The sequence below is a fragment of the Amblyomma maculatum genome, unplaced genomic scaffold (assembly GCF_055883805.1).
Source record: "Amblyomma maculatum isolate TAMU_Amacu unplaced genomic scaffold, ASM5588380v1 scaffold_13, whole genome shotgun sequence".
Classification (NCBI taxonomy): Eukaryota; Metazoa; Arthropoda; class Arachnida; order Ixodida; family Ixodidae; genus Amblyomma; species Amblyomma maculatum.
In genome coordinates, this window is record NW_028146738.1 from 16672755 (window position 1) to 16700218 (window position 27464).

The 27464-nt window shown below is 46.7% G+C and overlaps 1 protein-coding gene across 2 annotated transcripts in view; it reads left to right on the forward strand.

Annotated features, from left to right (window-relative positions):
- The window catches only part of LOC146172287 (carnitine O-acetyltransferase-like), a 69906-nt gene extending 58319 nt beyond the window's left edge, over window positions 1-11587 (forward strand). For both annotated transcript variants that reach the window (XM_084585957.1, XM_084585958.1), the window contains exon 14: window positions 11032-11587. In XM_084585957.1, the coding sequence (XP_084442083.1) occupies window positions 11032-11247 (216 nt within the window). In that variant the 3' untranslated portion in view covers window positions 11248-11587. The remainder of the gene's footprint in view (window positions 1-11031) is intronic.
- The last annotated feature ends 15877 nt before the right edge of the window (window positions 11588-27464 follow it).

A 27464-nucleotide genomic window follows, 5' to 3' on the forward strand; every position in this document is an offset into this window, starting at 1 on the left:
CATGGAAGCCAGTCTTCTAGAGCAGGCTAACCGTTTGGCCAAGGCGGGCTTCTCCCATGAAATGGTGATTGCGGTGGTCGAAGTATTGATAATGGAACCTAATCTCGCCCTTGGTGGTGCCAAAACGAAAGCATCTGCAGAAAGGCAGAAGTGGCAGGTGGCAATCCCTTATATCCACAGCCTTTCTCATGGCCTCAAAAAAGGGGCACAGAAGTGTTGTCTGGGGGTACATTTCACAGTTCCTAATAAGCTAGTACGGCTATGCTCCGCAGTCACAGAAACGAAGAAGCCATGCTGCAGCAAAAAGCACCAAACTAAATTTGTGACCTGTAGAATGGGAGTCGTGTACACAATTCCGCTTGCCTGTGGCAAAGTATATATTGGCCAAACTGGAAGGTGCGTGAATGACCGCATAAGATAGCATCGTAGGGCTGTTCAATCACTGGCCGGAGGATCGGAATTTGTTAAGCATTGCAAGAGTTGCGAAGATTGTTTCCCAGTATGTGATGCTACAGTCAAACCCGGTTATAACGAACTGCGTAATTCAACGCAATTTGTTCGCTATGTAAAGTATTTCGCTATAACCAAACCCGTTTATAACGAACTTCAGTACCAAATTCGTTATACACTATGTCCAGACAGCGCAGCGAAAACGCACTAACTAAAGAAAAACCGTGCCGCTCACCATGAATCTACAAAAGAAATTTATTGCAGATAAATGCATTTAACTCCATCAGCGAGAATCGCACTTTCCACACGCAACATCATTTCCACAAACTCCAGTCCGCTTCCCTGTATTCCGGAGCAGTATCGGCGCAGCAGATCGGTGGCAGCGAGGGCTTCGGGCGAGGGCGATCGTCCTCCGGCGGCGGCTCCTCGGTCTCCTTGTTCGCACCAGATGCCAGCATGTCGGCAACAATTTCCGAGTCCAACGGGCTCGCTGTCACGGCTACGTTGTCGTCAACAGTGAGAAAATCCTCCAGGGCAACTTCTTCGGGCACAGCGTCCGGAACATCAGCGAGTTCTTCCCACAGCGTGGCAACATCGCTGTCATCTTGCACAGTGCGCGCTTCACTAGCAGCTTCTGCATCCTCTCGACATAGTCCAGCATGGTGGAAGCAGTTGCGGATTGTGGATTGCGTCACGTCTTGCCAGGCACGGTTAATCATTTCTATTGCGGCCAGCAAATTAATCTTGAGCTCGTCGTTAACCCGCAATTTCACCAACAGCCGCTCAACGACGCGTTTCCTGTAGCCCAGCTTGAAAGCACGGATGATTCCCTGATCGAGGGGCTGCAAAACCGCTGTTGCGTTCGGTGGCAGGAAACAAAGCTCGATGTTCTTGAGCGTGACGCCGCAGTGGTGCGCAGAACAGTTATCGAGGAGGAGGCAAATCTTTCGCCCGCTCGTTGCAAGTTCCTCGTCCCAGCCACGCAGCCACGCTTCGAACAATGTTCTGGTCATCCAGGCCTTAGAATTTGAGTTGTATGTGACTGGGAGTGAAGTTCATCCTCGCAGGCACATAGGAGACTTGAACTTGCCTATGACAAGCGGCCGCAGCTTTGATGAACCGTCCATGTTTGTCGTGAGAAGAACGGTGACTCGGGCCTTATTCAATTTGCCGCCATGGCACTTCTCATTCTTTAGCGCCAAGGTTCTGCTCGGCAGCAGTTGCCAAAACAAGGCAGTCTCGTCGGTGTTAAAAACATTGCACGGTTCGTATCTCTCCGTGACAGCACGCCACACGTCTTGCACCCACTTTTCAGCACTCTCAGCGTCCACTGCTTGGCTTTCACCTGCAACCACCTTCCCGGTGATGGAGTAGCGGTCTTTAAATCGTTGGAGCCAACCACTGCCCGCTGTAAACCCCTCGACGTCCAGGACGAAGGCAAAATCTTTTGCCTTCTGTTGTAGCATGGGGCCAGAGACCGGCAGATTTCGCGCGCGAACGTCCAAGAACCATTGGTACAGCGCTTTCTCTACTTGGTCGTAAGCCGGCTTGCGGTGGTGAAAGCCGTCACCATTTGGTCGTTCCTGTGCATTGCCTCTGATGGCCGACTGGTTTTTCAAAATGGTGCTTAACGTGCTCCGCGGAATCTTGAAATGCGCGGCAACGTCAGACTTTTTTTCGCCGCGGCCAACGCGGCGAATTATCTCCAGCTTGTCGGAAAGCGGTAGGGCACGCCGCTGCTTCCTCGTCATCTTGCAGGATGTAGCACCGGAATGCAAGCCAGCAGCAACGTAGGCACGTCCGGAATCGTGAGGATAGCAGCAGCACGACTTGCAAACGCGAACAAAGAAAGCTCCGAGGATGCGGAAAGTTCGCCACTGACGCGTTCGTTGTTCGGAGGCTGCCTTCCCTTCGCCCAAACTTGAAACCAGTTCTGGCCGGTGTTGCTTCTTTCTCGAAGCGCAATAGGTTCGGAGCTGCTCGAACGTCTTTGATCACATGGTAGGCAGCTGCCGAATAGGAGCGCTGCAAAGAGAGGCTGGCCGATGGCGCGGATTTTAAAGGCTACTCACGCTACTCCGGGCGACGGCCGCGCATGCGTACAGGAGGGTCCCTCGTGGAAGCTGCTGTAGAGAGCCCCTCCTGCATTTTACGGAAGCGTGGCATCGGCGCAGAAGCAGCAGAAGCATCCTAGCGGGCGCGTGATGACGTATGCGCTGTGTGAGACCTTGGGGAACGGAGCCGTCGCCAATCCCCCTCCCATCTGACAACGGCATGCGCTAGAAGTATTGCGGCCCGGCAGCGTGGGCTGCCCGGAGAGAACTCGGAGCCGGCACAAAGGCCCGCCCGTTGGCGGGCGTTTGGCGACCGATCGCGCGCGCTGAGTTCGCTATATCCGATGTGTAGTTCGTTGAAAAATACATTTTATATGCATAATGCTAGCGGAAATTCGAGTGTTCGATATAAAACATAATCCGCTCTATCCGAGTTCGTTATATTCGGGTTTGACTGTATCGTGAACAGACACTTGTATAAGTACTATAAGGAATTCATCAAAGCAATGAGTGCCCCGCCAGTGTGGCGCAGTGGCTATGGCGCTCGACTACTGTGCCCAAGGACGTGGGCTCGAACCCCGGCCTCGGTGGCCGCTTTTCGATGGAGGCGAAACGCAAGGCGCCTGTTTGCTGTGCGATGTCAGTGCACGTTAAAGAACCCCAAGTGGTCGAAATTTTCTGAGTCCTCCACTACGGTGTCTCGCATAGTCTGAGTCGCTTTGGGACGTTAAACCTCACAAACCAAACCATCAAAGCAATGCAGAGTAAGCAAGTTTTGACCCCAGAGTGGATAGGCAGTAGTGGCTGCATTCAGGATAGGGGCAATGAAAATGTTGCATACAGTTACACTAGTTTTCTTCCACTTAATGCATTTCTGGATAATACGATCTCCCATCTATTACATCAAACTTTTCATAAATTTTGGGTTCTCACATTTGGCAACGAACTGCAGAACCACCGTGACTTCTGCCAAGTCATCTGAATATGGCACACTGTGCCAACATATGAGCGAACAATTCCCATTGGGATGTGACATGAACCGGTGAAACGAGACAGCTTCTTGGGATTGCCTTGGAGCAAGGGTACAAAGCTTCTTGAGAACTAACACTGAGGCGCTTACATACAAGAGCCTTGGCTGTAGGGACCATGCAATGGCACAAAGGAGCAAGGCATCCATCCCTAAAGGAAGAACAGCTATGAAATTTTTGCCAGCAAAGTCCGATAATTTTAGAAGGATGCATTTTCTGCTGAAAGGTTTCAGTTTGAAGATCTCAAAATTTTTGGTGTCACTATGATTCAAACTTGGGTTTTTTTCTGATGTCGAAATTGCCAAAAAATGACGCAAATCATGGTGTAAGTATGGGGGCTCGGTGGTTGCTGGGTGCGAGCAGTGCAGTCTAGCTACAGTCACAATGAAAGCCACTATTGGTCGGGCTTTGTAAACATCATTTATGCGCCTTCACTTTGTTTGCGCCAGCCCGGCTTTAGATCGCATTCCTGAACCTGGCAACGTAGTTCTCACATTGAACTGCTGAAGACAACTGAAGACAATTTTTTTTATTACTGAGTAGTAGGAGAGGAAAGAAGATTGGGTGTTTAGAAGAGTGCAAAAGGAGTACAGTCGAACCCGGTTATATCGAACCCGGATATATCGAATTTTGGTTATATCGAACTCACGAAATATCCCCTTGAAAACCTCATGTAAAAGTATAGGAAAGCCGCGTCATATATCGAACTCAATTTCACCGGTTGGTCAATATATCGAACTCCGCACCACAAACTGGAAAGTGTGCCTTCCCCAAAGACGATCGCATCACCCTTGGCCGTTTGCCGTGTGACGTTTTCAAGCCACGCGCGGAAGGAATGAGAGGGGACAGTTCGGTGACAGCAGGTCTGGGCAGCGCCGCACCCATTCCCTAATGGCGCGCACATCTGCAGTTGTCGTTTCCCGCGCGCCAACACATGACGCTTGCAAGCCATGTGCGTGGGTGTGCCCATTCTTTTGCTGAGCTATCTCTCTCCTTCAGCACGCGCAACGCATGCGCCAAGCCAGCTCAGCCCGTTTTCAGACAGACGTCGGACGCTTTCTCCAGCGTGTGTTGCGAACCCTCTTCGTGCGGCAGCGCGGCGGCGGACGTGGCTATGGCACCTGCGGATGTTAAGAAGCGCCAGCTCTGTTTTTTTTTTTTTTCTTTCCTATTGTTGGGCTGTACGTGCGGCGTAGCGTAAGTATAGCGGCTGCAGACGTTAAAAAGCGGCAGGGATTTTTTCCTTTTTTTTTTTTTTTTTTTTGCGGAGATGTTCATTTTATATTTTTTTATCGTTTATCCTTGCATGATGAATCGGCGAAAGCACGCGGTCAGCTGCTGCGATCATGACGCCCGCCCCAAGCGCGGCGTGGCTCGTGCAATCAAGCCATCACGGGCACTCTGCCAAGTTCGCTCCCCGCCACCACAGGAGCTATAAAAAGATAAACGCGCCCTGACGTTATCGCTGCGCAGCATCTTGGCATGCTGCCAATGAGCTGTGGATGAGACGACCGAAACGGACTGACGCGCGCAATCGACATGCAAGCGAAAATGCTCGCGATTTCCTGCCGCCGCGGCGACACAGAAACCTTGTTTTGAGCTGCCGCGGTGGCTCGAGCGGTGAGAGGGACGCAGTTCCAACAAGTTTGAAAATTTTCGCTCTGTCGCTGCCGCTCGTCGCTCGCATGTGAGCGAGCTAGCCTTAACGCATTTTTTTTTTTAAATTCTCGAGTGCAAATGTGAAGGGTGGGTTCATTATGCGAGTGGGTTGATTACGCGACAAATGCGGTATCGTTTTTTCGCATCGTAAGTGCCGCCGCAAGCCGATTTCTGTATATCGAATTATCGATATATCGAACTATTTCGCGATCCCCTTCGAGTTTGATATATCCGGGTTCGACTGTATACTGGAGAAGGGGGGGGGGGGGGGGGGGCGGGGCTTAAAGCCTATGTTGAGCCGCGCGGTGTTGGCATGTGCGGGTGTGCGCTCGCTGGAGTCTTTTTTTTTTTATTCCTGGTAACCCAACGAGACAGGCTCTCAATGTTTAGCTTTGGAAGAGGAGAATCCACGGCTCTATCCATGGACAGAGGCAAAAAAGTGCCATCTCTGCACTGGCCTCGCGTTCGCGGCTCACCATTGTTGAGTCGTTTGCATTGACATTCCACACACGCCACGTGCACATTTCTTCTTTGGCATATGCTGCCAACCGCAGCATTCTGCATTGTCATCTCAAAGCACTTCCTCCGCGAAAATTGCTGCATGCTGCTTCTGCGTGCTTTTTGCATCTTTCCTGTAAACATGGCAGAAAGCAACGCGTGGAAGGAGGCCAAGAAAAAGACGGCGCATGAAGGTCACTGACTGACAGCTTAAAAAAATTTCAGAGAGGAAGACTCAGCGGCTCAGTGGCACAAAAGGCCAGGTGAACAGACTGTGAGATACGGTAACGATGGCATAGACGGCATAAAAGAACAGGTGAGGCTATAGTAGGAGCACTAATTACAATGATGCCTTCAAGCTCTTCAGACAGGGTCGTGTGAAATGAAAAGCGAGGCAAGGAAAGAGGACCACACTACGTCTGTGGATTGAGATAAAAAATAATTAATAAAAAAAAAGATTGAGATAATGTGCTGAGCGCAGGGAAGAGGTGTCTCAACTTTTTCTTTTGAGGAGTGCTGGCTGGCCGGCCAGATGGAGGAACAAAACTGAGGCAGTTGAAAACAAAACCAAAAGAAATAAGCACAAAAACAAGGCAGTGGCTGGGACGATGTCAGCAACCACGAAATAAATTGAAATAACACTGCAGATATCAAGGAGGCTCCAGGATTCCTAATGAATTAACTGCGGCACGCCCTTTCATATGGAGACTTTCTGGAATAAAGAAACAAGCTTGCATGAGGCATGTGATATTTGCTCCTCCTAACCTCGCAAAGTGTAGAGCTTATGCCGCCTCTGCAGCTGCACAGTGACTTTATGAGCAATTCAAAGGCCCTCATCAAAACCAGGTTGGAGTTATTGTGACTTGCAATAGTTGTAAAGACTAATTATTTCAGTGACGCAAGTAGAACCATGGTATGTTGCAGCAACGTCAGTAATGAGGACGCAAAAGCTTCGACAGAGACAATCTCTGGCACCGAAACTTCGAGTGTGGGCCAAGTCAGTTATGACTCATCCCATAGACCTCATGTCACCTGCCAACTACCACCTGCCAGAGGCATGCTTGTGAGAAGGACTGTGATATATGGTGTCAACTTTGGCAGGAACGAGGTAGATATAAAGCCCCCTTTATATCGTTCCTGCATGGCCTATAGAATAGCACCTCTGACTGAAAGTTGCAGCTTCTGCCGACCTGGTTACCTGGTGGCGGCGCACAACTTTATAAACCTGGTTAGACCCCGTGAAGGAGGGCTTTTGCATCTAAAAAGGGGAAACAGTGCCTCCTCCACCCCCATCCTCCTCGCTACGAGCCTGTCACTGTATCTTTAGATTTTCTGCCATTAGCTCCAGTGTTGGAAATGGAGACAGGAGGGAGTGAGGGGTCGAACTTGGCAGAGTGCTAGCGGCCTTGACAGGAGTACCTGCGGTGGTTTGCTGGGGCCCTCCAGCTGTGCAAGCCTGATTTTCAGTACACTTTATCATGCTGTGATTGGGATGGGAGCCCTACTGCTGCCACAAAGGATGGATGACTCTCTTAAAAGAAAGAAAAAAAGTCAGCTTTTGTGTGTATAGCAGAACCCTGCTATAGTGCACTTAGATATAGTGAAATCTCTGATATAGTAAAGTGAAACTGAAGTCCCAGTTCATCTTCCGTAGACTACTGTACGTTTTCCCCCCTTTATAGTAAAGACATTTTTGATATCAAATGGTTATAGGAAAGCGAGTCTGGCCGCGGCGACGCCTTCCCACGAAGTGACATTGCCACACGCGGGCTACCTCGAATCGCAAAGCAATTAAAAAAAAAAAAGGAAAACAAAACACTACACAGTGTTCTTGTAAATGGCTTTACCACTAGGCTTAGTAGCACTCGGGAGAAGCCAGTGTCGTAAGTCTTGAAGTCATGAGGGAAAGATACAGCGCATAGGAAAAGAAAAGTAAATCTGTCTACAAGCATGGAAAGAAGGCGGCACGATCCATTCAGAAAGTAAAGAAGAGTAAAAGTGCAGCGAGAAACAGGGAAGGGTAGAAATGAACGAACGTTCACAGCACTGTGCAGCACGAGGCAGCAGTGTCACAAGAACTGGAGGTGTGGCATGTGTGGTTTTGCAGCACTTGACTGCCGTGCACATTTATCATCTGTTGCCTTCTTACTGACAGAAACAACAGAAGATGACGCCATGTTCATGCAGCGGTTTGGTTTTCACATGAAATCAAACTCGGTCGTGTTCATTGCCACGTTGCCCTCACGCTTAAGAAGTACTTCCATAAGATGTAAAGAAAAATCTTGTAACTGAAAAAATGGGACCAAGAGACATAAGAGAGAGATTGAAGGTATTGGAGTGTTTTTTTCATTAAGCAACAAGGCTTGTTCAGTAAGTAGCCATTTAGTTACTGAACGGCAACTTCAGGACCATGTTATATAGTAAAGGTTGACCCACTGATATAGGAAAGACCCTTGTATAGTAAATATTTTTGCTGGTCCCAGTGACTTTACTATAAAGGGTTCTACTCTATTAAACCCTCACCTCAAACTGATGTCGATTTTTTTTTTTTAAGTTGGTTCATTACGCGAGTAAATACAAACTCAGGGGTGCAACAGCTACGCCAATTGCGCCATTTTGATACAGCTGCATAGTTCTGCGCCATGAGCAAGATTTTTTTTTTTTAATTTGCGCCACACTGCGCCAAAATGCCCCGACTTGCCGCAAAAGTTTGCCATACTTAGGGACAACTTTCTATGGCAGTGATATGGCCAGTCACGATGTTTCAGACACAGTCGCATGCATCACTGGCCATTTAGCTTTATTTTGAGATGGCGTCACACCATTTTAACGCCTATTCATATTTACCTCTCTTGCATCCACGTGCTTCCTCTGCTCATCAAGTACACTAAACCGTTGCAGTTTGAGGATGCTTCACCGCACGAGTCACAGCCATTGCGGTGAAGCATCCCTATAACGCAAAGGGGCCGTTTGTAGCGAGGCACACTGCTACTGCTTCGCACTGTGAAAAGGGTCGTGGAGCAATACTTCGAGCAACACTTCAACGCTGTTTTAAGCGCTGCATGCTTTTAATGGATGTATCTAGTTTTTTTATGCGGCTCTTGGTAGTTTTCGGTATTTTGTTGGGCTGTTTTGTTTTTTATGCTGTTTTTTTATGGTTGTTTTTGTGCTGTTTCATCGATCGACTCACTTTTCCGTTGTCAGAAAGTGAAAGAGATGCATCAGTTATGGCTTATGCTTGTAATACTGCAGTGAACGCTCGTTAATTCGAACCTCGATAATTCGAACTACAGTACTTAGAACGGCCAAGCTCCATAGAGGTCTGTGTATTAAAAAAATTAGAGGGTCGCTTAGATGTCTAAAAAGGAGTATGGCGAAAGCCTACCCTTCCTCTCCTATCATTTGCTTCACATCGTTTGCCATTTATCGGCTTTAGTGGCAGTGCTACATATAACCATAATTGGTTTACAGGAAGGTTAAGGTGCAGTGTCTGTCACACTTTCTCCGACAGATGTGTGTTTGGATGGTACACCATCACTCCTGTCGCATGGCATTCCTTGGCATGCGTTCAGGTGGGGGATTGCAGATGGTAAGAGTGCTAGACAAGAACTCATCTCGTGGAATATGACAGATGTCGCACACAGCTCTCGCGCACGGGATTTCGTTCCATGAGCCTAGAAAGGCTTTCGCCTTAAAAAGTGCATAAATTGAAACGCAAGTCGGTTCCGCTACGGATAATTCGAACTATGCGGTACCGTGTCTGGGCAGCCTGGCGCCCAACACGGCCAAAGAAACGCTGCGATAAGGCATTGTTAGAGGCTGTGGACGTCCAAAACAGGAACCGAAGATGAAACCAGGTAAAACCATGTAATAGTGGTTAAATTAAATGCCTAAATGACGCCATGATGGGCGCTGAGGCCGACAGCACTCAAGGGTAGGGCCTGCTCTTCTCTTCCGTGCAGCCTCTGAAGCTTGCAACCTAAATACTCGTTAATTCGATCCACATTGATTTGGAAATACGAATAAGTATTTCTGTCGGCGCAGTCCCAGCTAACACCCATGAAAGGCTATGACGTCAGACGATTAGTGTAGGGGTTTCCAAATAAAGAATGAAATCATTACGCGGGGAAAAACTTTTTTTTTTTTTTCCACAGTCGTTTATTCTGCCACCCATCAGTCATCATTGAAGGCACGTGGTCAGTCGCGATCATGAGGCTGACTTTTAGAATCGTTTGCTTCAAAAGGGGTTTGCACTATCACGTGCATTTCAATAATTCGCAGTGGACAGCGCCACTCCAAATGCGACAGGATCCCCTCCCTCCCCTTTCATTCCCCCCATCCCCATAGAGCTAGTGTGAAAAGGTAAACACCCGTGATAAGAAATGCGATGGTGATGGTGGATGCTCTAACGCGTTTCTTTTTTTTTTTTTTTTCGATTCTTTTGGCAAAAACGCTTGTGTGTGCAGGGGGAGGGGTCATTATGTGATGGGGTCGTTACCTGCAGCAGCCTTAGATTTTGATTTCCATAACGCATACCAAAATAACAGTTACGGATGCTGAACGTCGCATTCACAGCTTCGAATTGTGCTTTTCTTGAGCTGCCTTCCTACAGTACAAGCTGTGGGTTTCGCAGACAGTAAAACGTTGTTTTATGAGTGTTGTGAGCAAGATAATGTAAAAAAAATGCATATTATCCAGCTTTGCCATTTTTTGTTTGGCCCCTGGAGTTTGAAAAGTTAACCTCTTCAGTTTTGCGGCTCACATATTTTTCTTTGCGTGATAGCATGCCTTGAAATACAAAATGCATATTTATAAAAATAAGTACGCACCCGCTGGATTCCTTTGGGAAGTATACTAAGCACTGATGATAGGTGGCCCTTGCTAGATTTCCTTTGGACCATTTTCATATGGCACGATATTCACATCTCATTTCTTTTTAACTAAGGTTTCTTTCTTGTTCAGCAGCTCCAAAATTCATGCGGTAAAGTGCAGTTTTTCTTTTCCTGTGAGCTGCTCCAAATTTTTGTTTTGCTGCTTCAAAAATTGCTACAAATCCTATTTCGGCTGTTGTACACCTGTTATATCAAAGTGGAACTGTCTTGCCTGAATTTTGCCAGTGGATTGACTCTCTTGCTTTTCCTTTCATGGTCCTTTTATCTTTCCAGCTGTGCAACTGAGTTATTGAGTTATTACTTTTTATTGTGGTTGAAGGCCCTCTTGCTTGGACCAGGACATGGTCTGCATTGTGCTCGAATATTCGAATAACCCTGTGGCTGTTTACTTTTTTCAGGCATTTTCATACTGTTAGAACTGCCTAATATGAACTCTCCTTGGGCATGCAGGTGGCAACACAATGTGATGCTGTCATGTTCTATGGCCCACTGGTGAAGGACGGCTACGGTTGCTGCTACAACCCTCAAGGACACACAATCACTTTTGGCTTGTCTTCGTTCAACAGTAGTGCTGCTACATCCACTGCAAAATTCAGGGATGCTTTGGAGGAGAGCTTGACGCAGATGCACGATTGTCTGAGGCTTTCACTCTCATCAAAGTTGTAATCAACTTCGTTCATGGGGGTGGTTGTTACTGTGCCTTTTCACTTTTTTGATAAGAGGCAAAGATTTTAACATGTTTGGGCCACGTTTTTGTGAGCCTGCTAAGGAACGGTGTCCTTGCTTGTTTTTTGTACTAGTTAATTTGTTATATAAAGTTGATTAGCCTGAGCTTATGGATAGTTTATTTTTATGGAATGTCCCAAATGAAAAATTTCCTATTTTATGTTACTATGTTAACTGCCTTCCCTAGAAGTTGCTTCTTTATAGTGAGATTGCCTTTCACTAGGGTTACATTGTTTAACCTGAACCCCTTGCCTCTGGATTAAAAGCTCACTTTTATACATCTGCTTTGCCACTTTTTCACTGGCTAGCCCTTTCTGCTTGGGAGTCCCACTTTGGTGGCACCTGCTGTGGCATGCTATTTTTATTCCAAGCAGAGATACATGCTTGCAAGAATGCTTCTCCCCATACAGAAGTGCAGTATTGTCCCCGGTACAATGCGCAATCTGCTCATAGAAAAGTTTAGTGCAGCAGTGGAGCTCTAGTATCCATCTGCAGAGATTTAAGTGCATGCTGCTTGCACTGGAATTGCGCTGTTCCATATATTGCGACTCAAGTAGTGGGTTCTGGTAGCAGGAATTTTTGGGTGTCTTCATGCTATCATGGTCATTTTTTAATCCATGTTCTACACAAATTTGTGCAACCTCCAAAAGAAAAAGCTTGAAAGTTTTGTTGCTAGTTGAACCCCTTTATAAGAGACATGCACTAGGGAGCAGTTTCTGTCTCTTATATGAGAGGTCCCTTAAGGGGTATCATGCTTACATTTTCTAACCAGACCTTATTTCGGCGCAGGCATCCTAAGGCTAAAATACGCAAAAAAAGAAGGTTATATCATGTCGCAAAAGCATTATTATAGCTTTCATTCACATACTGCATTTGCTTGGTAGACCACCACACTGACCACACCTCGCAGCTTTCTTACATTTATCGTAAATTTATAATTTATTGTAAATAGTTGTAAATCTAGGTCTACTTAATGGCTGCATTGACGCTGTTCAACACAGCCTCTCCCAGCTTGAAAATCGGGCCAAGAGCCTCATGGCCGAAGTGGCAAACCTGTATACGTTGCCAGACTATGTTTGCACCAACTGCAAAGTGCGATTGCGATGTGATGTGGCACCGCAACTAGCGATTCGCAACTAAGCTATGTCTCTGGTAGCACTACAAGAATACAAGTAAAAAAAGCACCACGAAATCGTAAAAGTAACCAGCTTACCACCAAGATGCTAGAAACAGCCAAAACTATAAAACATCAGTATAAATATCCCTCAGAAATTTATCTTGTTTGACAAAGGGCAACAGCGGCTGTGAATAACAAGTCTGAATATCGCTACTCAGACGAAAAATAGATGAAAAGCAAATGAGACGTCTCTGAGTGTAGCTGAAACTGGTTGAATAGCAAAGAGAGCAGTTTATTTTTTCTCACCAGAGCAGAACTACTTCTGTTTTTATCTCATTTGTTTTGGTCTATCTTGGCTGTGTCTCGCTTTCTAGGCACAATAACTTGGTTATGTCAGCGGCACTAGCTGAGCAGTTTCTTTGCATTTTCCATATAGATGTGCCGCTCATACCGAAATGCAGCCTAATACAATTTTTCTTGTATTCTTCAAACTAGTGGACACAACACCTACGGTAATTCGTGATAGGAAACTACACTAATTGGAGAACCCAACGCGCACTCCCGATACGCTCGCTCAGATGCTCACATATGCAGTCGCGCTCTTACTCTTTGTGGCAAGCCTGAAGAGCTCTATGCTGCATTCCACCTGCAGGGAATTTCAGTCATTTCATAGCTGATTGACCTGCTCTTTGCTGAAGTTAATAATTACAGTTGAACCCGGATATATCGAACTCGACGAGGGTTGCGAAATATAGTTCGATATGTCAATAATTAAACATACAGAAATTGGCTTGAGACGCTGCTTGCGATCATGAAATATGATATTGTATTTGTTGCATAATTAACCCACCCTCCACTTCTGCCACCGACAATTTGAAAAAAAAAAAGCGTTAGGCGGTCGTTGAATCCACAGCTCATTTATTGGCAGCGCGCCAAGATGCTGCACAGCGATAACGTCACAGCATGTTTAGCTTTTGACTACTTTTGATGTTAGCTCCTGCTGTGGTGGGGAGCGAACTTGGCAGAGTGCCCGTGATGCCTTGATTGCACAAGCTTGTAGATTTAACCGCGCTTAGGGTAGGTGGAGTTCACTGCCTCAAAGTCATAGGAAAGCGTGAAAGCTGCAAATGCCGTTTGAAGCGAACAATAATAAAGCCGCTGTCATGATTGCAGCTGACTGCGTGCTTTCGTAGATTCATAGATGCAAGGATGGACAATTCTTGCAAAACAAAAGTCTGCTGCTTTAACGTCTGCGGTCGCCATAGCTTGCGCTACGCCGCATGTTCAGCACGATGACACAAGACGCGCATCGCACATTGCCCACTGTGCACAGAGGGTTCACAACACACACTTGAATGTTTATCTGCCACGGGCTGAACTGGCTTTCGGCGCATGTGTGGTGCGTGCTGCTATAAACGAAGACCGGAAATTGAGAGGAAGGGGGAGAGAAAGCTCGGCAGAAGAATGGGCATGCCCTTGTGCTTCGCTCTATTGCATTGTTTCCCCTCTTCTGAACACCATGGATAAATTGGCTGCGTCTGCTCCGTACCGGCCATTGCCAAGCCGGTTCTCTCTCGTTCCTTCACACACATGGCTTGCAAATGTCACGTGCTGGTGTACGGCAAACTGTCACCGCAGATGTGCGCGCCTTTGGGGAAAGGGCACAGTGCAACTCTAGACCAGCCGTTGCCGAGCTGTTCTCTCTCCTTCCGCGTCTGGCTTTAAAACGTCACGTGGCAAACGGCCGAGGATGATGCGATAGTCTTTGGGGAATGCGCGCCTTCCATTGCGTGGTGTGGAGTTCAATATATTGAACAACCGGTTAAATATGAGTTCGATATATGACGCAGCTCTCCTACATTTTTACATGGGATTTTCAAGGGGATATCCCGTGAGTTCAATGTAACCAAAATTCGAATTATCCGGGTTCGACTGTAATAATGACGGCACAGGTGTGTCGCTTTTGTTTTCATGTAGCTGTTAACCTGACGATGGATGGTTGCGCATCTAATGTTAAAATGTCTGTTATGAGCAAGCCTGAGTATCAAACTTTTAGGCTAATTTGTCCTTCATAGTCAATTGTCTTCTTCATGCAATGTCTGTTAAAAAGGAAGTCCAATTAAAGTCATAAGGCAGCCAACCATTTTGGTGAATGGTGTCTCTTATAACTGATTGTCTGTTACATCCATGTCTCTTATAACGGGGTTCAGCTGTACTACTTTTTCCATGACAAACTGATTAGCAAATGGGTCTGGCAGAAGGAAGTGCAGGCATCATTCAACTTCATTGTCTTTGAAGCACAGCAAGTATAGACAAGCATCAGCCCATGACATCAGTGGAGATGCAGCGGCGCTGGCGACAGCAGTGACTTTTGGGGTGTAGGCAAAAGCCCGAGCCGTCTGCATTGGATGCACGGCGCTTGCTGTGCTTTCAAACATAATTCCCGATATTCTTGGAAGCTATGGTGCAATTGGTTACGCCACGAGACACAAAAATGAAAATGGCACTGGTTTTCGCGTTTCTCTCAGTTGGATAAAGATGAGAGCGAAGGGCAGCAGCGTTGAGCGCGACAAGTAGACCCTTCGGCAAAAGTTTGTCTTCGAGGATAACGTGCGCTGATCAGTTAGTTTGCAACTCTTAATATTCGTGGTTGCTGTTCGGCTGCACAACTAAGAGTGCACTAGCAAATGCCTGCAGCTTGTGCACGTTTCATTTTATATACTGAGGTGATAAGAAATTTTGATGTGATATTTCATGTGCGTAGGATCTTAATCAAAGGCAGGAAAGCCGAGCTGTGACATCCCATTCACCTGCAGTACTGTCCATGTATATGTTCGTACAGAAAAGGATGCAAAAGCTGCTGTGAAGGTAACTGCAGTTACCTTAAGCAGTCACTCCAGCACGATGTTGCCGAAACAGGCCCAGTCTTGTGAAGTATAGTGTTTCTGTTTTCATTTTCGAGAGTTTCAAGGAGTGACTGTTCATCACTAGTCCTAGAAAGCGAGTAAACACCGTTAGGATTCCGGCAAAGTCATGCAGCGTTATGTTTTAGAGTATTAAATTTTCTTCTTGAAGGCCATTAGGAATCTGACGAACAAGTTAATTATCAACGTACAACTTAGCTCTGATTGAGCGGGATATATTTAAGTATGGTATATGGTATATGGAGTTTAATGTCCAAAGCAGATTCAGCTATGAGGGGTGCAAAGTAACTAGAATAAGATAATGTGCATTTAAATAGAAATTCAACAAGGTTGACGACTGGGTACGTTGGTAGGGGTTCATACTTAACCAGCCAAAGGACGAGACACGGGAAAGAAGAGGACAGGACAAGGCTGGACTAGCAACTGAATGTTTATTGATCAGAAGAAAACAACGAAGACTCCTTCCGAAGAGCACACGCACAACCCAACCGGTGGAATGGCAGGAAATTGGGAAGAAGATGAAGAAGAAAATTTAAAGCCAATTAAGTCAAGGCCTAACGACTTTTCTAATAGATCAAGTTCCTTACAATGAAGGTTAACCGACGCCTTAGCCACACACTTGTCCTCGGCTTTAGCAATGTAAAATAATTCAACCAACTCTCTGCAGAGTTGATTACCATTGCTGTAAACTACACTCGTATTATTGAAATCAGGCGCACAAAGGGACGGGTCGTGCTCCGACTTACACTCTCGGGATTGCACATGTAGCGCCAGATTAGAACTTGCCTTCCCTCCCAGAGAATTAGAGTGCTCCGTCAGGCGCACATTTAGACATCTGCCTGTCTGCCCGTAGGTGTCCGGGTAGGTGCTCTGCAATGAGCATTGATGTGGAGGAGTTATATTATTCTTTGCCGCAGCAAGGACTTTTAAGGTGTGTGCAAGGCTGCATCACTGTAGATAATGATGAACTGGCATTTATTAATGCGTGCGGTATATCGGTTGCTAGTTTCTTGGAGCTGTTATCTTTTTACCTTAGTTCCACTTTCGTCGGTTGGCAAGGCAGCACGTATATCCAGAAGTCAAGGGTATGCATTGGGTCACAGGTCGCTCCTGTGCTCAGTGACATTTTTCTGTCTAAAGTTGACACCGCATTGAATCCAGGTTTGGATGCCATCGGTATAGTAGCGTTTCGCTACATTGATGACTACCTTATTTTCTTGGATAAGGATGGTTTCGATAGTTTGGCGCAAGATGTGTTAGAATGTTCAAAGAGCAAGGTCAAGGCCTGTCTTTTACGTATGAGTTTCCGAAAGATCATCATATACAGTTTCTGGATTTGGACCTGTGCTTTCAAGACAATCACGTGTGTTGGAGCTACAGCCCCAGGTCAGGGAAGCCTCTGCTTAGCTTTGAATCGGACCACTCGAGGTTGGTAAAGGATGGGTTGGCGGTCGCATGCATCAAGTCCACATTACGTAAATCTTGCCATCACCGTGTTGAAGATGCATTTTCACAACAAATTTTGAAGTTGTTGGTGGCAGGCTTTCCAACTATCCATCTCGCTCGTTTGTCAGAACGTGTTTTAACACAGTTGAGAAAAAGCAAAACGGGGCTGGGTGATGTTGGTGTGGCGGCGCGGCGAAAGAAGGTGGCTGCCATACCTTACCTTCACAGCGTTTCTCACCGACTTAAACTGGCGACAAGGTGTGACGTTGACGTTGTATTTACAGCGAGAAACAAGATAGGAGGCTTGTGCGCCGGAGTTAGAAAGGGGCTCGACAGTGTAGCTCGTGATAGTTTTCGTTGTGCAGTGTCACATAAGAAAAAGTTCACCACCTGCAGAAAGAATGTGGTCTACCGCGTTCCGCTCAATTGTGGCCAGTGCTACTAAGGCCAGACAGGCAGATGTCTAAATGTGCGCCTGACGGAGCACTCTAATTCTCTGGGAGGGAAGGCGAGTTCTAATCTGGCGCTACATGTGCAATCCCGAGAGTGTAAGTTGGAGCATGACCCGTCCCTTTGTGCGCCTGATTTCAATAATACGGGTGTAGTTTACAGCAATGGTAATCAACTCTGCAGAGAGTTGGTTGAAGCATTTTACATTGCTAAAGCCAAGGGCAAGTGTGTGGCTAAGGTGTCGATTAGCCTTCATTGTAAGGAATTTGATCTATTAGAAAAGTCGTTAGTTAGGCCTTGACTTTGAACTGGCTTTGAATTTTCTTCTTCATCTTCCCAATTTCCTGCCATTCCACCGGTTGGGTTGTGCGCGTGCTTTTCGGAAGGAGTCTTCGTTGTTTTCTTCTGATCAATAAACATTCAGTTGCTAGTCCGGCCTTGTCCTGTCCTCTTCTTTCCTGTGTCTCGTCCTTTGGCTGGTTAAGTATGAATAGAAATGATCCGGGTATATTGAAAAAAATAGCAAATTGCTTAAATTTCGCTGCAAGTGATCATGGAGAATGTTGCATCTACGCTCATGCACCTCTCCTATAGAATGAAGAGGACAAAATGAAAGCAGTCTTAAAAGCCCTCATGTATATATTAACCTGTGAATGAGCTTGATGTGTCTATACGAAGTTGGCAGCGCACTATAGTCGTACCTGGATATATATCACCCGGATAATTCGAATTTCGGTTATATCGAACTCTGGGAATACGCCCTTGAAAATCCCATGTAAAAGTATAGGAAAGCTGCATCATATATCGAATTCAATTTCACCGGTCATTCGATATACCGAACTGCGCACCACGCATCGGACGGTGCACCTTCCCCAATGACGATCGCATCACCCTCGGCCGTTTGCCGAGTGACGTTTTCAAGCCACGCGCGGAAGGAATGAGAGGGCACAGTTCGGCGACGGCTGGTCTAGGGCAGCGCCGCCCCTTTTTCCCAAAAGCGCGCGCGTCTGCGGTGATCGCTGCCGCGCCGGCAGGTGACATTCGCAAGCCAGGTGCATGAAGGAACGCGAGGGAACCAATGCAGCCTTGGTGTTCGGAAGAGGGGAAAAATGCGATAGAGCAAAGCGCAAGGGTGTTCCCACTCTTCTGCCGAACTTTCTCCCCTTCCTCTCTTTCCCGGTCTTCGTTCGCAGCAGCACGCTCCCCCTCCACCCCCTCCCTTCTACTCATCTATTCTTCCCCTTCCCCCTCCACAGATTGCTATTAGGAGACAGTTATAGGACCGTGCCCCCCCCCCCCCCCTGCGTATTGCAATTCACTGAAAACTGCAGGAACGGAAGAACCAGGTGACGTCACTAAAAAATAAAAGAACAAAAAGGAAATCAATAACGCTATATATTTTAGTATACATTTCAGTGCATTAACTAAAATGCATATGCAATAAAATATTTTGCTGGATTAAAATTCCTTGCAGTAATTTTCAGATCATTCCAGTTGCGTCCGTCGCGCCATCTTTAGTCAATGAATCAAAACAAATAAGAGCGCATTTAAAGACCTCAGTACCCATCGCTTCTGTGGCGCAATGGATTAACACCACGTACCTGATTGTAAGACGTGTTCGTTTCCGGTAGGTACAAATTTTATTTTTAAATTCACAACACTCAAATAAATGACCATATTTCCTGGGGTGTGTCCCTTTAGGCTGCATAATGCCATGTTCTTTATTCTTAACAGCAACAAAACCAGCCGCGAACGCAGCCAGGATGGGATGGTATGACAACGGTTACGCTATTCAGTTACCTTCACCGTAATCAATTCCTGTCTTCAGTGAGAGTATGTTACCTTTACGCTGCGTTCAGAGACAGCTATCAGCAACAATCACCTTTTAACATGCTTTAAAGTGTTTTTTTACGGATATACGCCGCGGTGATTTTACAAGTTAATGTCACAAAGATATGGCGCGACGGACGCCACCAATTTATTACCCTCTTTACAGTAATTTTAATTTATAAAACTATTTTTCACACTCCCTAATTCCCCCCTCCCCCCACCACAGAAGACTCTCTCCAGTGCGTGTTGTGAACGCTCTGCGCGCGGCGGCTGACCTGCGGTGGGAACCAGTTGCGTAGCCAGAAATTTTGTTCGGGGGGGGGGGGGGGGGGGGGGCTCACATTGCAGCGCGTCCTCCTCCGTATAGAATTTGTCGATGGATCAAATATGATTAATTCCAGCCAATAGCCATTGTGTATTAGGTGCCGCAAACGAATTCTTGAATGCCACGCAGTACGCACTGCCAAGACAAATGTAAAATATTAACTTTATTATAAAAGAACATATATGTATGTGACATTGTGGCAGAAATAACTGACATCAATGCTTCCCTGATTCTGTCTGTTGAAAATAAGTACAGAAAATATTAAACGAAATCTAGAACTATATCAGTTCGAAACCAGCAAAGCAGTGCATACCGCTGATATGAAAACGTACAGGCCAAGAAATGAACACTTTGACGAGAAATGCTTTATTGAATCTGTCATCCAAGACGCTTGTTTACATTTCTGTACACGGCCAATGACGCTGTCCTTTTTTCCATTTATTGCACAGGAACACCTGTCACCGGTCGTATGCTGTGGGTAATTTAAGTGAAATTATAGTCGCAACAGAGAGCGCACAGAAAAAGCAGGAGAGTTGCGAAACATATGTACAACAAATGCGAAGATATAATGGATTATTATAAATGAGATGATACAACTTGATAAGGGCAAAAAATTACCACTGGAAACAAACTTCACTATATGTATGCACAAAACCTCGCAACATGACATTTAAATATACGTACAAGTCTCCAATATATCTATGCAAGTAAGCAAAGTCACTGCATATGATGCGTCAAACAAGGCACATAAACATGTTGCGCAATCACAGATAGTAAAGTTTAAGCACAGAAAGACGGACGATCTAGGCAAGAACAAAGCTATGATCGCCACGCTTCGGTCGCGACAGCACCATATGGGTAGAATAATAGAGGAAGAATGGAAAAAGCAATACATTAAATGTAGATTTTAACTGCCTGCACAGCGAAAACAGTTATTCTGTACCCAAAATTAAAGAAGGGTATTGCTTTGGTTAAAAAAAAGTTGCAAAAAGCAGGACAGGTGTGTTTAGAAAAAGTTTAGAAAAGAAGTCGTCCGTTGGCTGAGGTCATTTCCCTGGCGTTACTTCTCAGAAGTTCACCCGCCTGCTTCGAAAAGTCGGCGAGCAGGGTCAATGCTGATCGGCGACGCGCCTCCGAACCTTTAAACAAAAGATCAGGTTCCCGTGGTCGTCGCCGCGGGTGCCAATAGGATTAAGGTCTGAAAGAGCAGCTCCTCTCCGTCTCCATCGCGAAAGGAGAGGGGGGGGGGGGGGGGGGGGAGGGGGCTTGGGCGCCGCAGTAGGAGACAAAGGATCACTCCGCCGCCGTCGGCGCCGCTTCGGTGCCTTTGGTCACGGTCGCTCACTGGCGCCCGCAAGGTCAGTTTCTGTTTTAAGGGGGATTAAGGTCTGAAAGGGCAGCTCGTCTCCGTCTTCATCCCGAAAAAGGGGGTGGCGGGGAGGGGGCTTGGGCGCCTCATCAGGAGACAAACGGTCACTCCGCCGCCATCGGCGCCGCTTCGATGCCTTTTGGTCGCGGTTGCTTACCGGCGTCCGCAAGGTGCGTAGGGCGGCGTAGAGCGGTGTAGGAAAAAAAGCGAGGTGCAATAAAAAAACCAAAACGCTTCAGGGTCAATGTTCAGCTCCTTCTCTTCGGCGCGTAGGAAGAAGCGTGAAAACGAAAAAAATATACCACGAACAAAAAGCGCAACCACGGAGAGAGCATAGTGTACGGGGAGAAGGGAGAGGGAGTACCACTAAGAGCTGCTACAGCACGGTGAGGATTCGCAGAAGGCACGAGAAAAAAGAAAGCCCAAAAAGAGAGACACAGGGATTTTGAGGAAGCGGGGAGTCGAAGGCGAGGGAAATACCGCCTTTGAAACACTGAGCGGGAATGGAAACCTGTCTTGTTTCGTCGTCCACCCCCACCTCCGCTGCCGGCGCGAGTTGACGCGACGAGCCCGCTCGCTATCTAAACGCCCTTGAAACTTAGTGCTCGGAAATGGTTCCTGGCTTTACGTGACTCCGTCTGCATAGGCGTTGCTACGAAATGTAGCCCCCAAGTTCGTAATGTTCGTGCCGAAATGTATTTTCGAACGGACCGGAAAAAGATATTGTAGACAAAACCCAGAATGCTTTCGAGCGCCGGTGGTTGTTTTGGTCGGCGGTGCATGACAGCACGAAAACATTTCGGGGGGGGGGGGGGGGTTGAAGCCCCGTAAGCCCCCCCACCCCCCCTGGCTACGCGCCTGGTAGGAACCCAAACTCAAGTTTCGCCGCGCGAGGGCAGCGCCGCATTCCTGGCGTGGTGGCGAAATGTGAAACGATGGGGCTTCGCCGCAGCAGACGCTCCGCTAGCTTCCTGTGCACGCGCGGCGATCGCGTTGTGCCTGGCGGTTATTTGGCGATAGAAAAACGGTTCCGCTGATGCGAAACGGATGTACTAAGTAGTGTTGTGTCATGGGAAGCCACAATAATAGGCGAAGCACCAGAAGACGAGGCTCACGTGTGAAACTTTGCAGATTCCTTTGGAAGCCTGTCCGCAAGACCTGTTTTCCAACCCCATGACAGCGTTCTGAGAAGTCTCGCGTTCTTTTTGGAAACGAAAAGAGCCAATTTCCCCTTTCTTCATAAACTCAGAAATGTTGACAGTTGACAAAGACGGCTTGGAGAGGCACCAAAAAAGTACAGGTCATTGCACCATGCATAAAAAGTGAAGAGGATGGAAGATTATCCTGTTCTTCGCTCCCCACATGTCTAGTTTTGCCGATTTTCTGTGCTCCCTGCTTTGTGAGTGTTCTGAAAGCAACCAAATCAACAGATGCGACGTCCACGATCGAGACTGATGTGTGAATGTGCCCTAAGTGTCCACAGCTGGCTTTTCATTTTTAGATTGACCAAGAAAATATCTAGAAACGATGCCTTTTTTCGGGGGTGGGGTCGGCGTTGGAAAACATGCCTTGCTGAAATGCTTTTACAGATTTTCGCAAATTGACCAATAAGTGAACCAATTATTGTTATTATTATTATTAACGAATATATGTCGGAAGTGCAGTACAAAAGTGATCCTAGCTATGGCTTGACTGACACTACTCGCACGGACCCAAGCAAAAAAAAGTTTGTGGCAAAAGGTAGGGCCGACCTTTCTCGCCGACCAAAACGTGATCGGCCGACCTTCGGCACCCGACTGAGGGCCGGCGTCGGGGATTGACACCGACCTAACGTCGGCCGATTTTCGGCAATCGACTACGGCCCGACCTCCTGGCCCGACGTGACCGACCACCTGCCGCACGTGGGCCGGCCATCTGCCAGCATTACTGAATGGTCGGTCGCTCGTCTGCCCTAGATATTTTGCTGACGAAAGACCGTACGTCGGCCGGTTGCTTCCCGACGCTGGTTAGTGGCCGGCATCGCCCCTCGTGCAGGTATTCATGCCATGCGTTTAATATATCGTGGCCCACGCATATATAACGGGGTAGCGCATTTCTGATGCCATGAAGAAACAAAAGCTGCAGTATTTGGCGAAAAATTTATTTGTCAACAGTGTTCAGAAAAAGCTCGCGATTTGCTTTTAATAAGCGTTGATATATGACTGACTATAGAACACGCGTGTGCCACATATGGAAGATGGGCTTGAGGCTTGGTCTTCTTTTGGCAGCCTGTTGATCACTTGATGTCTGCGACTGGTCTGATCTGCGGCAGGTTCCATCTTGGTCAGCTGTACGAAGACAAGTTTTTTAATTAAATATTTCATTTTCGCCTATACTTTTACATTGCAGGTAAATATAGGGCGGAAAGGTAGAATAAATAATGTCTTTGCTCACTGCCACCAACTGCACTATCACATCAATATATTTTATACGCCTGACTTTCATGCGACCCGACTGAAAACGCATTAGCTCAAAGCCGCAATAGGTAATCAGGATCTGTGAATCCGCGAGAAAGGCGCGATCACTTTGTGTTTCTGGAGTCATGATGTTGCAATTTGCAACCGTAGCGCACTCAAACCTTATCCTCCCGAAGCGCGTTCTTGCATGCTAATGCTGCAATTTAATAATTCTAGCAAAACCAAGTGTCCGCGCGTATAAGGGATTCCAACGTGGCAGAACAGCTTGCACGATATTTACATGAAATCTACAATACGTTTATTCCGTAGAATACAGCTTAATTTTCTCAAACTAGATGGAACTTTTACCGCAAAAGCAACCGGATATTTAACGATAAGTCATCTGATTTATTTTCGTTATTTACCAACCGAGCATTATTTAAAAAATTTATCAGCCAAGACGACTATTTAGACAGCCCAGCTCGTAGGAGCTTATAGAACCCGTTGTAAATTTTTAAAGCTTGAAACAATTTAGCTGAACACCTCATGAGCATGTGAGCAGCAGGAAATAATCCGCACGACGAAAATACAACTGCTTGCCCAGAAAGCAAGCGCACAGAGCAAAATCATATGGCAGTGTGAAACGGCTCAGATCTGTGTGCATCACATATTAATTCCCAAATCCACAAAATAAACGCACTGGCTCACTTACCTTGCCAGCATACCCCATCACTCAATCATAAATTTTCACGTATAAACATCATTACAGCAGCAAAAAAAAAAGAACACTTGGCATAAATCTTGTACTCAGTCCTGGCACGAGCTTCGGCTTGGCAGCAGCGATGATGCTTGTACAGCTCCTGATCGCTCCTATGGCGAGGGGTGCTGCAATATTTCCTTACAATATTTATATCAGTGATAGCATTTGACATTTACCTGGGTTCCATGCGTCCAATCGATGTGAGTCGGATAATTCGAATTTATTCGAAATTCGGATAAATCGAATTTCCCGAACAAAATCAGCGCTAATACCTGTCCGGCAAGTGCACCGCCATGAAGAAGTGAAAGGCCAGCGTTTTAGTGCAGAGGAGACCAAGGACTTCGGGCTTCGACGAAACGAGCTTCCACTGTCGCAGCCAGTTTCCAGATCACCAGATATCGCCTCCCTGCACGATCAGCGCAAGGCGCGCACACCAATTACAAAATATGCATTTACAGTAAGAAGATGCGCATAAGTCGCAAAACAATACATAATTAGTTGCAGTACATTATCGTATAGAAGAAAATCAGCGCTAATTTGACTTACCTGATCGGTATACATGTCAGTGCATGCACTTCGATATGAAGAAGTGAAAGACGGTCGTTTTGGGGCAGAGGAGACCGGACCTCGGACTGCAGCGAAAAGAGCTAATTCCCCCGCCGCAGCATCGTTTCCAAGTCGGCTCAGCACGTCTTCCTGCGCAATCAGAGCGAAATGCGCACACATCGATTATAAAAAAATGTACGTAGTAACAAGATGCGCGCTCCAGAAACAGTTGCAGTATATTGTCGTATCGAACAAAATCTTTGCTAATTGGACTTACCTGATCGGTATAGTGAGTGTCCCTCCGCATTAAAAGGAGAGTATATTGGAGCAGGAGATACCCATGGACCCAGACTGCAGCAAAATGAGCCAATTCTGCCACCGCAGCCAGCCGCAGCCTTGTTTCCAAACGGCTCAGCAAGTCTTCTTGCGCGATCAGCGTACACACTGTTGTGGGCGCCACTAACGACAGCGCCCCAAGCGGCAAGCTAACCAGGCGGACCGCCGGGAGACCCCGGCATGGAGACCGCGCTTAAAGGGCCCCTGAAACGCCATTTACGGCCGTATTTTGATGCTGCATGTGTTTAGAGGTGGTCTTAGTGAGCATCGAGATCACATTCAAAAAGCTCTGCGTGTTAGCTGTAATTTACAAATAATTTTGGAAAATTGCCGCTCGCAGCCGATTTGGGCGACTCACCACCGTGCGTTTTCAGCCGCCCAGCCCATGCGACGTCATTGGGGTTAGCGTTATCATTGGCCATGGCCATATGACGTCACGTGTAATTTTTGCAATTATAGATTTTAAAATTAGCACTATTCTTCCTGAAAGTAGTATTTTATTCGTTAGTTATTATTGTACATTGAAGAAAGGTAAGAATTCTGCGCGCATCTTGATAGAAGCGGAACACTTCCGGCCGAGAGAGATCCGTCTGCTCGCAAAAGCACGTGTTGCCCGGTTGTCAGTCTTGAAATCTCGCGATCCCAACTGCTGCTGCTTTTTTTCTGGTCTGCAATGGACCACCATTGCTGTGTAGTTGGCTGTAAAGCTGAGGACAGGAAAGATGTTATAATGCGACATCGTGTCCCTACAAAGCAAGGTGTCAAGCGGGAAAGCTGGCTCCAACGCGTCGGGCTGTCATCGTCGGACAAGCGCCAGGAGCTCAGAGTTTGTGGCCGCCACTTTTCCCGTGACGCATACCAGTATAATCCCAATTTGGCGCAGCAAACTGGCCTCAACGTGAGACGTCAACGCCTCAAGTCCGACGCTTTGCCGACGCAGTTTCTCCCTGGAATGGTAAGTTTTCTGGGTTGCGAGTTATTGTGGAAACACGCGTAGCATGGCTCGGAGTCTCGCATGGAAGTGCATGAAGCCTAGCGCAAGTTTTGCAGGCGCAGATTCCTTGCGCGCAAACCGCTCTTGCTAGAGGACCACAACAAGTTAAGGCGCTGAAAATGTATGAAAGGGAGCTCTCGCCCTGCGGCGCGCGGATAAGGAAAAAAAAAAAAAGATAAGGCGACCTGCGCACATGAAACCATGAATTAACATACACTAACGTGTCCGCGATCACAACAATCGCAGTATAATTTGCCTGGGTGGTGGAGTGGGTTAGGGTGGTCGACTGCTGTGCCCAAGGCACAGCGGCCGCTTTTCAACGGAAGCGCAAGCAAGGTGCCCGCGTACCGGTGCGGACAAAAGTAAACGGAGCACGCTTTTTCTTCATTTTTCACTCGGTGCATATTTGAAACTGGCAGTCGTGGTATGCGTGGACCGGTAGTAGACGCAAGTGCCCTTTCACGGACAAATATTTCCTGATCTCCAGTGAGGAAGGCGTTATTTTAATTTGACTGAAAAAGCCTAGCTGCTCCGTTTACTTAAGTCCGCACCTGTACATGTGCTGTGCGATGTCACTCAGTGCTGTGCGGCGCCTCGTTTGAGTCGAATTTGGGGCGTTGAACCCCATAAACCAAGCCTGACTTGTAATAAAAAAATACCAGCACACTAATAACAATACAGACCAACTGCATCCCCCCCCCCCACCCCCCATCCACCTAAAGATATGCTTATTTTACAGTACGTTTAGTCTACTCTTGATCTTTGCCTTTTAACACCTGTATATGCATGTCTTTCTCATTCATGAAGCGGAAAATTGAAGGGGAAATTGGCTCGTTATGATACAATTAATGAAAGGAGCCAACAGTCGAGTCCAAGGTAAATGTAGGTTTTTTTTAAAATACTTTTGTGGTTGATATTGATCAGAATTAATCATGTAACGATTTTAGGCAGAAAGATCATTAAATACCAAGTGGAAGGAAAAATAACATGTGGTATATAGATAAAAAAAGAAAGAAGGTATCCCCTATGACCTTGCACTTGCAGACTGTTGTCTCCTTTCATTCTCATTCATGTGCAGAATAATAAAACTGCCATTAACACAATGTTAATTACGCACAAATTTCCTTTCTTTTCCTAGCATAGCAAACCATCATCGCCAGGAAGCCCGAAAGACCTCAGCACTACACAGGTTTCCTCTGGACAGGTTAGTACTGTTATCATGGTATTAATAACAATGTATATATACTTTTATATTTATATTTATGTATATTATTGTATATTTTAACAAGAAGAATAAGATTGGGATGGAGCGCATTTGGCAAGCACTCGCAGATTATGACTAGCAGCTTACCGGTATCGCTCAAGAGGAAAGTATACAACAGTTGCATCTTGCCTGTACTCACCTATGGGGCTGAAACGTGGAGGCTAACCAAGAGAGTTCTACTTAAGTTGAGGACAACCCAGAGGGCTATGGAACGAAAAATGGTAGGGGTAACATTAAGAGATAGAAAGCGTGCAGAGTGGGTCAGAGAAATAACTCAAGTTAACGACATTCTAGTGGAAATTAAGAAGAAGAAATGGACATGGGCAGGACATGTAGTGCGAAGAGAGGATAACCGATGGTC